General features: G+C 38.7%; 1 protein-coding gene across 6 annotated transcripts in view; it reads left to right on the forward strand.

The window, feature by feature from the left end:
- Positions 1–1,047: 1,047 nt before the first annotated feature.
- The window catches only part of LHX2 (LIM homeobox 2), a 35,401-nt gene continuing 21,171 nt past the window's right edge, over positions 1,048–15,277 (forward strand). For 2 of the 6 annotated variants that reach the window (XM_030000830.2, XM_030000834.2), the window contains exon 1: positions 1,048–1,502. Coding sequence is in view for 2 of the 6 variants with exons in the window: in XM_030000828.2 (XP_029856688.1) it covers positions 12,903–13,139 (237 nt within the window). In the remaining 4 variants the exon portion in view is untranslated. Of the gene's footprint in view, positions 1,503–12,141; positions 13,140–13,160; positions 13,586–15,277 lie in introns of those variants that run through there. The other 4 variants (XM_030000828.2, XM_030000829.2, XM_030000831.2 and 1 more) reach the window with 2 other exon arrangements.

The raw sequence follows: 15,277 nt of genomic DNA on the forward strand, positions 1-15,277 counted from the left end.
GTCCATGGATTAATGTTAGAGAGGACTAAGAGAGAGCAACATATCCTCTTAAGACCTTATTTTGACTTTTTTTCCCTGCTTTGTATTAGGGATTGGGGGGGGGGGGGGGGGCAAGGAGAGAAGAGAGGAAGAAATAGAGAATGCAATTCCTAAGATCACAAAACCTGCAAGAGAGTACCTTGTTCTTCCTAAACTTTTAAGCACTCTTCTTCTATTACTGTTTCTCTAACTGTCCTAAAACATTTTTCAGATATTCAGATGAAAGCCATTCATGACAGAAGTATTTATTATGATTTAGTAGCAATTTTTTGTATGGTTTTCTAGCTTAGTTAGGACTTTATCACTATATGCTCCTCGAAATACAAGAATTTCAGTGGCAATGCAAATTTATTCCAGCTAAGGATCTGCCTCATTGCTTTAAAAAGGACTTAAAAATCATATTTTAACAAATGTCTGCCAAAAAAAAAGATAATTCAAAAATAATTCCTGTCCTATGGGTGTAGTGGAAAAAAATTACTGAAGCCAGTTCTACTAGTGTAAAATACGTAAAAGGAAGGAGGAGGTGGAGTGAGGATCTTCTAAGGCCTACTTTCTTTGTTCCTAATTATATTGATCAGATCTACTAATTACATTAAAACAGGTAGCTCTTCCTAAGTGTATAAAATCAAATAAATGAATCTGAGTACTTTTAACAAGGCAGTGTACAAACTTATTTACAAGTGTTTCTATGTGTCACAATCCCTCTTCTAATATTAGTTTTCAATATTTAATAAATAAATAGATGGTAGGTAAAAACAGAGCAAGAGGGAGATAGAGAAGAACTGATGCTAATGACCAAATCAACCTGTAAAAAGCAGCCCTGCTCTGACTGGAGCCCCAGTCATCAGCTGAGTGTCATGTAGGAGAGCCAGAAGAGCTGGGGGAGGTTGTGGAGGGGTTGGCGAGCTGGAGACTGGCAGCATCATTGGTTTGAACAGGCCGTGATTGATTTGTCACCAGAGGCCCATTTGACTGGGCGAAAAGCCCTTCTGATCTCAATCTCTCTCTGCCTCCTTACCTCTGCTGTCCCTTTTTCCTTCTCTGCATTTTGACGCTGGCACAGCAGCTGGGCAAGGGGGCTCAAGTCGAGGCTGACACAGAGCAAAAGGGTTGAAGGTCACTGCTGCTGAAACTCTATAACGACTGACAAGGGAGATCCAGCTCATCATACTTTTCACTTTCTATCTTGCCTTTAGGACTCCAGAGGTTTACAAAGCCCCAAATACACATCCACACAAATACACCAACACACCATTCCCCAAACAGAGACACACAACCAAAGCCTCTCTGTGCTTCTCGCTTTTCCTCTCTCTCTGTTCTCTCTCTCGCACACACTCACGCACACACTCACGCACACACACACACGCACTCTCTCTCTCTCCCCACCCCTTCCACCTTCCTGTTATCTGTGGCTGGGAGAAACCTCTAGATCTACAAATATTAATTACAAAGGACAACGAAAGGTAAGAAGGCGTCAATTATCCAAAGGTGTCGTGATGTTATTTCAAGTCAATTGCAAATGTGTGAGGGGGAAGATTTCGCCCCAGTGATTCCTGTCTGCTTGGCTGATGGGGACCGGAGCCGATTCCCTCCCAGAACTGCTGCAGCTATGCCTTAAACCACACACTTTCCAGCAGGAGCCATCAGCATGGGCCTTTCTGAATTCTGTCCTTATTTCATTCATTAAGGGCATTAGGCAAGTTGGAATTTGTATGAAAAGGATCCTATGGGAATACTGTCTCCAGGGTAGGTATTTTCATGACTTTCCACATCCTGGGGCTCTCTCTGTATCTCTTCTCTTTCTCTCTCTCTTGTTAGATGGAGCTTTAAAGGAGGCTGCCCTCATCCAACTAATCTGGGGAAAGGAAATATTCTGAGCTGCATATATTGAGTGAAAAAATATTTTATTTATTTTATAAAGTGACAGTTACTAAGAAATTGTGAGACCTTTCCTGCTTAATTTTGTTAATGGGCTTTGTTATTATCATTATTATTCCTAGCTGGTTTCAGGTTTTTCTCACACAAGAGTTTTTAATGACAATTGCCTTCGTTATCCAAAAAGAAAGAGATAGCAGACTGGACAACAGCAAAATAATATTAATCAAACAAAGGCAGACTTTAAATTAAACGGGCTGTTGTGTTCCCATAAAAGCAGGACAATCTCAATACTCTAGCTCATTTCACTTGGCAAAAGAACATGGCATCAGTTTTTTAACTTTAAAATAGTTTAATGAACAGGAATGGAGAAATAATTTTTCTGTGTATTTAGCAGTCTATAAAGAAGAGAGAATGCTTTAACTTTGATCGCCACAATTAGTTCCCTGGGTATCTAGAGGGGAACAGGGCAGCCCTGGGAGCCTCAGTTCTTTAGATACAAAAGCATTTAGATCGCTTTAGAGCAGTTAATCCTGAGACTGGCTAGGGTCCCTTTTGTTTTCTAACTCCATTGTGGGTTTTGTTCAGTTTTTTCTATTCGCATGATTGACTGCCCAATGGATGCTAATTATCCAAATGTCGCTTCTGTCCTTTGAGTGACTTTCTATGTATTATGGGCAACTGTCATGCATTCTGTCATTCTATATCATATTACATGTATTATCATATGAAAATGGTACTCTGCATAAAGGAAGGTGTCTGAACCAGCAGATGCTGCAGATATTTAGAGGACTTGCCTAATTTGAATGGATTTGCTATAGAAAAATTGGTCAGAAAGCATATAGAGGAGAGTCAGAAATTGAAAGTTTATCAGGTAATTATTTTTGTCCTTTTGCTGTTTACATGATAATGTACAAAGCATTAACTGTCTCTGCTTCTGAAATCTGCAGCCACCTTCCTCCTCCCGAACCAGGCAACCCGTCTGTATTTATTAGAGTATGACAGCTTAAGCTAATTAAACTGATATCTGTCTAAAATAATAAGCCCAGAAAGTTAGAATAAACATTATGATTGTAAGCAGAAAAGGCAGCTATACAAATGTAGCATTGATGTTATATTTTAACGATAATCTGAAATTCCTGTATAAAAAACATTGGACAAGGAATTACAAACAATAATAAAGTTCTGCAAAGACATTTTTCACTGTAAATATTTTTTACTTGGATCTTTATCTCTTTACATTATATTAATAAGGCTGAGGGCTAACACAGCTGTGAACTTGCACATTTTTTATTTTATACATATGTGAACATATATTTAAAAGGATATCAAGGGAAAGGTTTTTACTACAATTTTTCCACTAAAATAAACTTAACACACCTCAGTGTAATGTGCATGCCAACACTTAACAGGAATGCAAGATTTATAACGATAGGGCTTTTTAGATTTGCACTCTGGGGTCCATTGAATCCATAGGCACATCCAGAGTTTCCTATCCTAAAATGTTAGGATAGTGTTTTATATTTGCCATTGATATGAAATACTGTGGATATATAACACTGAAATTCATGATCTTGAGATTCATCAAATATATGTGCAATAAGTTTCCATTAATGGTAAAGCTAAATCATGGGAAATATGTACTTTATGAAACAACAAAAAGATACCATAGAAAGACGTACTCTGCTGTATCAAGGTGCTTTGAAATTTTGCAATGATCAAATATACATGATCAAGCTGTGCTTGTTAGGGTATGAGGGGCTCAAAACGGTCAATGATTATTGATCAGACTGTTAAGTATTTGTTCTCGATTCTTTATATCCCAAAAGATTCAGGGAAATGAACAGTGAAAAATTGCATCAGAGTCCACCTTTGTTTGAGATTGATGTATCAAAATAGAGTATTCATTTCCCAAATTTATTGGAAAAAATGTGTAGTAAATTATGACATAAGGACTCCAAGTACAGAGATTAATATTTCTCTTTTTTTAATTATCTTTGTAAAATCGTAAGTGCTAATTAAAAAATGTAAAGACAGTCTTTGTAGAACATGAATAGTGAATTATTGATAAGAGCAGAGTTACACAGCAAAAACAGAGATACAATCATAGCTTATCAATTGACCTTTACATTTTACCTTACATTTTACTCATGCCAAAATTTTTTTAACTGAACTTTCAATACAGTGATTTAAGAGAATCCATGAGGTGAAAATGGAAATTTCTGTTACTCTTACAAAATAGAAAGTCTTTCTGAGGTGCGGTTACTATCTTGTGGTAATTGAATAAATATTACTCCTCATGAGTAGTTCCAATTAAATGTTTGGGCTTTTTTAATTACAATATCACTTGGCAAAAGTCCCAAATTATTTCAGTAATAATTCTTTCTTGTTTCTTGAGATTTCTACAGTGTCTATTTCTACAAGTCCATGATACATATTATTTATTATTTTTAAATTATCTATAAAGTTGTTCCATAATTCAGAATATTACACATGTCAAAAGAGAGTGCTAATTTATAATTCTTGCAAAATCATATGAGGCTTACTCTATTTGATTTCATTATGCTGCACATTACATAAATTCACGAGATCTTTCCTGAAGATGGAAATCTCTTAAGATAAACTTACTACACATTAAAGAAAACTACTGAACACAAAGAATTATTTCTGCAGATATTTGCCTCTAAGAAATGATAACATATGTCTGTGTCTGAATCTACAAATAGATAGATGGATACACACACATATGTTCATTCACACACACACATAGCCTCATACAGTCATATATCTTATACATATTTATATAAACAAATTTACATACTGCACCTTTTGTGAATCTTAAAACCAGCAATATGTATTTTGTGTCTCATTTTTAGATGTTAATTCCCTTAAAATTACTTAATATTTTTCCAAATGAGAATTACATTGAAAATAATCAGCCACACTTATATAAAAAGTTTGCAAAGTATAAAATTGGCAAAATGTCACTGATTGGTTGGAAATGCCCTTTCACCTTATTGTGTCTGACCTGCTACTTAATTAATCTGTTCTTGTCTGAGAGCAGACAGTGTTAAAGATAGGCAGCACAGCGAGCAAAGTCTACAGCACTTTCAAAGTTGAAAATATATTCAGCTTTTTTTATAAAATAATTTTACTTAACTATATTTATAAGATTTCATCATTACTATTTCAATTTGTATCTTATCTGATTTCTTCTTATTGCAAATATTTACATATAAGTGTCCTGGCCATCTACTTCTCCATTTCTAGCTTTATCTATTCTAATTACCTAGGCTAGTACTGTAAAGTTTGCATCTGGTTTCCATACCTGCGTTCTGTGTTTTGAAATCATTTTTCAGAGACATGCGGTGGGCATTCAGGTAGTCCAGATAAGGGTTTATAGTGACAAAATATTGACTGGATTTGGTATTCACTTATGAAGGATGACGTTAGTGCCACAAAAATCCCTGTGATGTACAGGGAATAGTTAATTAATTAAAGGACCTGCTAATTGCTACTTGAGGTACTGTGCAGAGATGATGAAGAGTGCTTGGTACAAGGTTAGGTTCTCAGTTTTGAGTGAACATTTTCATTTAAAAGATTTCTTTAAAGTACATCCTAATTTTTTTAATGTTTTTTCAGGTTACTGTATCTAGTTCAGACTCAAGTGTTCAATTGAGCTTCAATTAATTATAATATATAGTCAGGGTTCTTTAGCTGGGATAGATTGATGGAGAAGCTTTGTTTCATTTGGTGCAGGTGGCACTGTTTAATAAGCACAGGAGAGAGTGAATAATGTAGTGTTTGCAAAGAGAAATAAATGCAAAATAGAGAGGTGCAATTAGATCAGCTCAGAGAAATAAAGGATAAATATTAAACGGTCAGGTATCTTGCAAATATAAAATAAAATAGTAATAAGTATCTCATTGAAAACTGCCATTTTAATTTATGAATATCTTAAAGCACTGCTTTAAAATAAATTTAGTGAGCAAGTCTTCTGCCTTCATTAGGCAGGCACATCTCGGTGTCTGGAAAACACCAGACTTCTAATTTTCAAACTTTCCATATTATTTTTCTTATACTGAAGTATAAATAGGATTCTAAATTTAAAATATAAATATGAGGACTTCAGAAATTATTTTCTAAATTGTATTATAAAATACCTTAACCTTTGGCATTATTTCTTTAATTGGAGCTATGTTATATTGGAGAAAAATTACCCCATGGAAGATTAATCTGTGAAAACTTGTAAATCATTATCAATAGTTTACTAGCAAATGAGGGGCTGTATGCCTCTCATGCATGCACTACAGATAAAATAAAGTTGCAGAACATTACTGAAAAGAGCAACAAAACTGTAGATAAAAAAGTAAAGCCCTTGAGAATGAAAATCTTCTAATTACACACAAAAAAATAAAAACAAGTATATACTCCTGAAAATAACAAATAAGAAAAAAAGGAGAAATGTTAATTGACTTAAAAAAAAAAAAAAAAGTATCTGGTAGCTAAGAGGATAGTCCTGTAAGCTACTTAACAAAAGAATGTGAATGTATTAGGCATTTCAGCAACACTTTTGCATCTAAAAATTTCAGCTGTAGACAGATTTTCCACAGACGATTCCCCCCTACTGCTAACCTCTTAAATATACCTATAAAATACAAAATGTTCCCAATCACCTCCAATAAAGGAAGCTTCCTTACATTAAATGCATCTAATATTTGTGTTAGAAATCTGAAGTGCTTTCTGATGTGGTTAAATTCACAAAGAAATGTGGTTGTAGAACAGAAAGGAATGTATTGAGCACATCACTGAATATTTGCAGATGGATACAGAGCTGTGGAAGTTTACTTATAAAATATGGAATTAATCATATTCTTAGCCTCTGATTATTCAAAGGAGGCAATACTATCGGACTCTTTCTCTACAAACCTTATTTTTGTTATGTAGCCGTGTTTACCAAATCCATGATATACCCAATCAGGGCAGCCTCCCAAACCTCCAGGATTGGTTGATATTGAACTTGTAAAATGTTTATGAGTGAGTGTTTGCCTGGTAATGTAGCCCTGGGTGCCCTGCTGTCAGCATGGAATTACTGATACTATTACACACAGAAGGGGTTTGGAGGGAAGAGAGAAGGGGAGCTGGGTAGCCATAGGGAACTTTCTTATCTAAACTCTTAATGTGCACTTAGACAAAATAGTTTTCACCAAAAAAATACCTTCCCCACTTTGTTTAAAAAAAAAATCTGTCCATTTACACAAAAAGAGTGTTCCTACAAAGAATCTTATTACACTTATTTGAACTCCAACTGTAGAGCAAAAAGATTAGTCTGTAGTAAATAAATTTAAAAAATTAAGAAACAGCTACACTACTGGATGCAAAAAGAGACATTTTTGCAATCTTTGCCATATTCTGTGCATTAAATTTACTGAATTTCTAGTAATTAACACTTCGTATTTTGTAAAAATTATTCTATTTAAATTATTTACTATGGTAGATGCTCAAGTCAGGCAATCAGATCTAAACACACCACCAAAAACCTATATTCCCCAAAATAAACTCTGAAGCTATCTTAAATACACAGCTACTGACCTTCAGAATCATATTTTCTTTACCAATTCACTGTAATAAAAATGAACATTTTGTCATCACTTTGGGAAACTGTGCCAAACACCTTAAAACACATGTCACATGCCAACTTTACTTCATTTTTCTCCTCAGGGAATAGATACATCTGGAATCATAATCACAGATAAAAACCTTGACAAAATTGCACATGAGCCCAGCCCTTCTCTCCAACACCTACCTTTTCATAACATTTAATACAATATTAATATCGGTTACTAAAAAGGCTTCCAACCTTTACATTTCTGACATAACATGTTCAAACCCATATTTCACACTTCTTGTTCTGTTTTAAGTTCAGTGGATTTAACAGGACTCTGGAGAGAAGATCATGTGGTCGAAGATTTCCCTCCCTCTTTGACACCCGTAGAGGCAGTTTTGGAATTGTTTAAATAGCTGTGGCTATATAAACTGAAATATGTAAGATCACGGGCATCTTATTTCTCTCTCACATCTATAGATACATGCTTGTATTTTTATCTGAAATCTATGGCCTGTACCAGTGACAAACAATTTCACCACAACATCTGGGCAAAACATTCTGAATATTTTCCTTTTAAACTGTCTTATTTATCTTTCCTGCATATTCCTGGTTTACCAGACAAATACAATTAGCTAATATTATATAATAATATTATTTGGTCTTTTTTTATCTATGATTGACAGTTTTTCAAATCAAAATAAAACACATTCTTAGTCGATCATCTTCTTGAAAGTGCGCTACTGTTTTAAGCTCAGTTTGCTTCTGAGACAGCTAGAGATCTTACTCAATCAGGGGTAAATCGTGAAATTATAGATCCAACAGATTCCATACTCTCCCCAAAATGCTTGGCTTAGGTGGTATTTAATAGCTAATTCCTGGACTGATAGTTTTACTGCATGCTTTTATAAAACATTCATCAGCTGGTATTGCAAAGAAATGGAATTTGAGAACTTTGCAAATTTTCATTTATTATTGTGTTTGTAATTAATACCATGCTGGAAGTACCTCAGGCAGCTCACTGTATGGCTTTGTTCATGTCAGAATGGTGATAGCAACCTCTTTTTGTTACATATTTAACAGCTTTGAAAGACATTTTTTTAAACAGCAAATGTACTAGACAGCTTTAAAGCAAAGGACATTAAATAGGTTGCCAATTATTCATTCAGCAGCTCTGTGTGCGTCAAAAAAATGCATACCACCAAATTTTCCTGAGACAAACCACTTAAATTTCCTGTGACTCATACACCATTTTTGCACTAACTGGATAAGGATAGCAATCATTTAGAAAAAGAAACATATACTGAAAAAAACTCTTTAAAAATATGTTCATTTATAGTTAGGGGACAGCATTTGTGACAAGAAATGTCCTATTTTTAAATTGAATAATGTTTCTTAGTAAGATCGTTTCGTTATTTTCTTTCACTTTAAAATGAACCGAAGTGTTTAACTCGGTATATAAGAAGTGCAAAAAGTGATACATGAATGGAGTATTAATTTCCCTAAATCGTTTCAAGTCGGTCCATAGAGCAACTGAGTCTGAAGCATGCTAGCCTGTCTCCGGCAACTCAGGGAGATGAAGAGCTGAGCTGAGCTCCACTTGCTGACAAGAAGCAAACTGTCTCACATTTTAGGAGAACAACATCATTGCCTATAAAAATGAAGAAGAGACAAAATAAATAAAACCAGTTAATGTTGTAGTTAACTTGCAAATCAAGTAAATCTGTTGGTACAGTATTTTAGAAATAAACGATAACAGCATCACACCAAACACACATTTCTGAACATATAAGCGTTCTGATTTTGATTTAATGGTATATCAGCGTCAACTATTGCTTCCTTTGCTGGTACACACTTCCTGATGCCTACTGTGAAGGGTGCCCATATTTACAACTGAGTAAGATGATTAATTACACCTTGTCAATCACGGTGCATGAAGACATAACACCACAGCAGACAATGAAGAAGATGCCTGAAGCTACAATTACATTTTAATTCATAGTTTATTGTATGTTCCCATATATTGCAGTCTAATAACCGTAGGGGCATCGAAAACATATGAGATATCAATCACTCTGCCCCCTGGTCTTTCATGTTTATATTATTCCACAGCCTTTAAATTACCATAAGTAGTTACTTATTTTCTAAGCTTTCTTCTCTTCTCTCTTACCTTTTGCTTCCATTTATCTTTTATTCTTAGTACCTTTATCCAACAGCTAAAAGTATTTGATGGAAGTTTGTAGCTCACTTAAAATCTGTAACAGACAACCTGAAACCCAGCAATTAGCAAAGACAGCTTAGACTTGTGTTCCTTTGTTGAAGGAGGCGTTGAATCTTTTGTTCTGATTTAGTCACGGTAGCTGGGTGGAAGCTGGTACCTCATTATGTGGTTGGTCTGTTTGTCTGGTAGGTAGCAGATGGTACTGGAGATGACGTTACCAAGAGAGGCAGGGTAGAGAAACTCAAGACCTGTGATTTGTTCACCTGTCACCTATAACAAAATACAGGTTAAAAGACTTTATTATTAGCTGCACCATTTTTTTAATGAAAAACCTCTCATTTCAAATGAGTCCGCGTTTGATTCTAAAGATTATTTTGCTATAGCAATTTTTCTGTTGCTCATTATTCAAGACTATCCTGGATTTTATTCTGAACAATGTAAATGTCATTCATGTGTCTGTGTACATTAGCAGCTTTGTGTTTACATTCTGTTACTCTCCTTGTGTTTTGGTAGCAAGGGTTGGATGTCTTCTTGTGTTTGTATATCCATTAAGAAGATAATCAGAGATAACCTGTGAACTGGAGGTCATGCCATACCTTTTTAACGTGCTATTGGTATTATTGGTTCCAACCACTTAGGCAATACTAGTACATAAAATATTGTATTTTAATTCTGTTAAATATCTAAAATCTTCTTGATAATTATCAATGTCAGAGCGTAAGCATCCGTGACCTTTCTTAACTGCAAAATGTATGTAATCAATTATGTGATAGGGAATTAAACTGGTATTAAAACATCTAAGGATAGTACAGTATGCAGCGGTAGGTAAGGATATATACAGCAAATTGCTTAAGTACAACGCAACAGTGTTCCACAATGGTGTACGTGGAGTCCAGTGAGCGATACTCCACATCTCTGTTATTGGAGGCAAATTCCCCAGCACAGATGGTATTTGAAATGTCTTGCAAGTTAAGGGAGGAAGGGAAAGATTATTTTACAAGATAAATACTATACAGCTCCACTAATTCTATTGCAGAATTCTAATCTGAATTAAAACATGAACTTCCATTGTTTCGAAGGTCTGATTTTAGGACAGTCTTTGGATAGTTCTCACTGATGCCAAATGAGCTTGTGTTCCGTATGGTTTCTTGAGGGGTCTTGTGGCTATTTCATATGCATTTCTACAAGAGACACTTTGTTCTCCTCCGTGACATGTAAATGTACTTAACTACTCAGAGCAATCCCAACAGAAAGATGATGAAAAGCCTAGATTATTGTAAGAACGGAACACACAAAACCAGCGAAGTTTGACTGTAAACGGAGTAATTCTGATTTTGGCAAAGATAGCCTTAACTGCACTCCACCTGTAAGAGGCAAATCACTATGTCAGAAAACAACACCTAAGGGTAAGACGCTAAGTGATGTAATAGTTTGCAGTCACAGATTAAGCAGCGAGTCTCATGATCTCAGACGTGCATTCAGATTTGCTTTCCATTGTGCTACCTTTTCTAATATAATTAGAAGTGTGATATTTGACATCTTCAATACTAATGACTCCTTCCTTACTACCTGCCTTCTGGATAAGTATTTAGACATCACGAGCAGCTTCCCTGTGTACTCTTTGCTTTTCTGGAGACTTCCTGAAGCTTCTCCTCAAGTTCAGAGACCTTCCTGGCCTGGCTTTCTTACAGTCCACTCGGAAGTAAGAGAAGCGAGAGGCCTCAGTCAGTGGAAGGCTTCACCAGCTTTAATGGCACGAATTGCTAAATTCTAAGGGTGAATATTTTTCATCATGAGCGTTGCTGGGCGCCTTCGATTAGTAATACACGTTTGGGGTATCATGATCTCGGAGCGTAAACAAACTTTTGACCCCCTGCTCCTCTCCCGCGCTGGAGGCACTCTCCCCGACAGCTTCGTCGTTGCTCCAAGGCGAGACACGTCGCTGGCTGTCAGCAGGCGGGCAAGCCCAAACCTTCGTCCGAGCGGCTGCTCGGTGCCGGTGCCGGTGCCGATGCCGATGCCGATCCGCCCTTCAGCGGCCGCCTCGGGCACTCCCGAGGCCACGGAGCGCCCGGGGCCGGGGCGCAGAGGCGGGGGCCGGGGCCGGGGCCGGGGCGCAGGGGCCGGGCGCGGCGGCCGCGGGGACGAGCGGGCAGTGCGGTCCGCGGCCCCCGCGCCCCGCCGCGCCTCCCAGCCCCGAGCACATGCCGGCGGGCCCGGGAGCGGCGGCAGCCAATGGCGGCGGGGCAGGACATGATGTCAGAGGGGCTGTAGAAAAGGCGCGGAGCCTCGCGCGGCGCCCGGGCTGCAGACGCGCCGCTCGCAGGCACCGCGGCGGGCGGCGGCTCCGGCTCCGCCGCTGCGCTCCCGCCCGCCGCCGCCCCCCCCCTTCCCCTCCCCCGGCCCCGGCCCCCCCCCCGCGGCGCGGCCGCCTTGCCAGCAGCCGCCCCGGGCCCCGCGGGCCGCGCCGCTTTAAGGAGAGAGGGGGGCCGCCGCGTGCCCGTCCCATCTGGTGCCCATCCAACTCTTCCTCCTTCCCCCTGGCTTTTTTTCTTTTTCCCAATGAGCTCCGGCGGGCTGGGGGAGGAGCGGGGGAAGGAGCAAACTTTGCCCCTGAGCTGCCGCCGCTGCCAGCCCTCTGGACTGTGAGTGCGTACGGTGGGCACCCGCCCCATCCTCCCCGCAGCACCAGCCTGCTCTCCGCCTGCTGCAGCCTCCCTCTCCCTTGCTTTCCTCCTCTCAGTTTCGCACAGTACGATGTAGGGGGCTTGTCGTTATTGCCTTTTTAATTTTTTTTAATATTTATTTCTCACCGAAGATGGTTTAATTTTTTATACTTCTATTATTTATTAATCCCTCCCAACCGTAAACCTGCCCAGCCTTCTGCCAGCTGGGCCAGAGCATAAAGCCTGGGACTGCACCTGGGGCAATGAGCCCTGCACTGAAGAAGCCTCCTAGAGGGATGTGCCGGGGCCGCGCAACAGACTAGATCCAAGCCCCGAAGCTTACACCACCAGTTATCCCCTCTCCCTCATCCCCTCCGCCCGCCTTTTCTGCACCCCATCCCCTTGAAACCTCGGATCAGTGCCTGCGCTGCGCTCCGGAGATCTTTGCCGGGGTGAAAAGCCCGGAGCCCGAGGAGAGACGGGGCGGCCGTGCTAGATGCATGGGGGAGGGCTCCGGTTAATGCAAGTTCTGGGCTCCTGCAGGGACCCCGACAACTGTCAGCAGCAGCAGCAGCAGCAGCAACTCGGGGCCTCCTCCTCCGCTTCCTCAGCGATGCTTTTCCACAGTCTGTCCGGCTCGGAGATGCACGGGGTCATCGACGAGATGGATCGGAGAACCAAAAGCGAAGCACCGGCCATCAGCTCGGCTATAGACAGGGGAGAGACCGAAACGGTAGGAGGCGAAGGAATGGGAGAGTCATTCAACCCCCTAAACATAATAAACCCCTCAAAGATACAGCTTTTCCCTTAAAATAACAGATCGGGGGGAAACGTACGCAAAATCCTAAATCAGAAGAAAATTAAGCATAAAGGCACCCCGAAAGATTAAATAAAACCGTGGGGAAAGGCATGAAACTGTTAATAATTAATAATATGCATAGTAATAGTAACGCTTGGGTGAAACGAACGGTACTGCTCTTGCGAGAAAACAGAAAGAGAGACCAGCCTTTTGGTAGCGTCCAAGAACTCCTTCCCTTCCCCCAGCCTGTCCGGCCTTCCAAAGTTTTTAGGAAGAGGCAAAGTATGCTTTTATACAGATAACATTTTGGCACAGCGCATTTTTTGTCTGCAGAATGGAAACGCAAACATCAAAGAATCCAGTTCTGTGTTATTTTTCAGGTAGGATGTCTACGCTGAGGTAGCCTTTATAGCATTTATTTTAAAAAAACAAAAACAAAACAAACAACCAAATTCGAGTGCCTTTAAATTATTATTTTAAAAAATAATTTTAATATATATGAACACTGGGTTTGCGAACTTGGCAAACAGATCTAGAAGATATGTTTCAGGGAGACGGATGGGTGCAATTTTTTATAACTTTACCACTTTTTTATCTTATGTCTGCTGATGCATAGTACTTGTATATTAATACATTTAGATAATAAAAAGATGCATCCTTTTAATAGGCGTTAAGCTAGCAAAGTGGAAGAGATTTGTGAAGTATGTTAACTGATTCAACGTTTTATGTATACTACTTTTTTGTTAAGAAATGATAATTCTGAAGTGAAATGATCCCATACTTCAGTTAAATGCTGTCTCGTAAGCTGATACGGGCATATGCAAGAAAGATATCTGTTCTCGGTTTTTTAAACTTCATCAGTATGTGTTATTTCTTTTAATGCTATGTAGAAATTTACTTAAAGGTGACGGTGAGAGTATTTAATACTGAAATACTGGCTGAAAAACAGCCTTTATACTATAAGGGTGGAACGTGATTTCTAATCTAAGCGGTTTTTGTTTTCTTTAGAAAAGTTACTATTTCTCCATACAGTTAAAAAATATAAAATGATCTCTCCTGGAATAAATATTGTGGCATGATACATTTATATATCTATATATAACGTATATGCATACACACGTGTATGTAACAAATAGTGGGGTAGGATACTGGATCCTTAAATACCATTTCTGGATCTCAGAATATTTTTGTCACCGGAAAAGCAAACCAGAAAAATCATATTTCATTTAAAGTGGATTTACAAGAAACTACTTTGGTTATAAAACGATCCCTAATCAGAGTTCAGTTAATGCCTTAAAGAAATAAGCTATCAGTGGACTTGTGTGGCTAACATACCAATGTAGTGCCATAATTTTATTTATATGCAGTTCTGATAGTGGGAATGGTGTAGTGCAAACAGTAGTGCTCATAGCGATGGGGTTTTGTGAGCTCTGCAAGTACAGGATGAAAGTAATCAGTCTAGCATATGCTGGGAAAAAAAGCTTCATTTTTTTTTTCGATTCTTCCCTATTAGTTGTCTTTTCTTTTTGCTTTGCGCAAGGACTTAAGGCTCTAGAGGAGGTAAAGGTAAACAAACAACTTCTCCCCCCCCCCCCCCCCCGCCCCGAATCAAAACAAGCTGCGTGTTTGTCACATCTGTAAAAAAATGTCTCGGGTTCTCTTGCACAAGAACAAATCTGCGGTGTGCTTTTGTGCAAAGCGGATAATAGTAAGTTTGGAACGAAATGGACAGCAGCGCATTGCAAGGTCTGCCATAAACACTGCTCCACTCTGAGCCCCCTCTCTTGAATACTGTTTTAAGGTGCCGGCTAAAATAAATAAGCGTGCTTAAACGGTTTCTGATATTTTTCTCTCTTTCTTTTTTGGTAGAGGTTGACAGAATATGTATGTATTTGTTTTTTGCAGGGTTTCGATTGGATTGCGATTTGACACTAAACTATTAAATTATATAGGGGTTACATTTAGTTTTATTGCTTCCAAGTTTATCCCGGCATAATCTAAAGTGTTCTGTTGTTTTTTCCCCCCGCTTTCTTTCCTACAATGTTTCCCACTATTTCGTTTTCCTGATAAAA

Source organism: Aquila chrysaetos, chromosome 24 (genome assembly GCF_900496995.4).
Source record: "Aquila chrysaetos chrysaetos chromosome 24, bAquChr1.4, whole genome shotgun sequence".
Classification (NCBI taxonomy): domain Eukaryota; kingdom Metazoa; phylum Chordata; class Aves; order Accipitriformes; family Accipitridae; genus Aquila; species Aquila chrysaetos.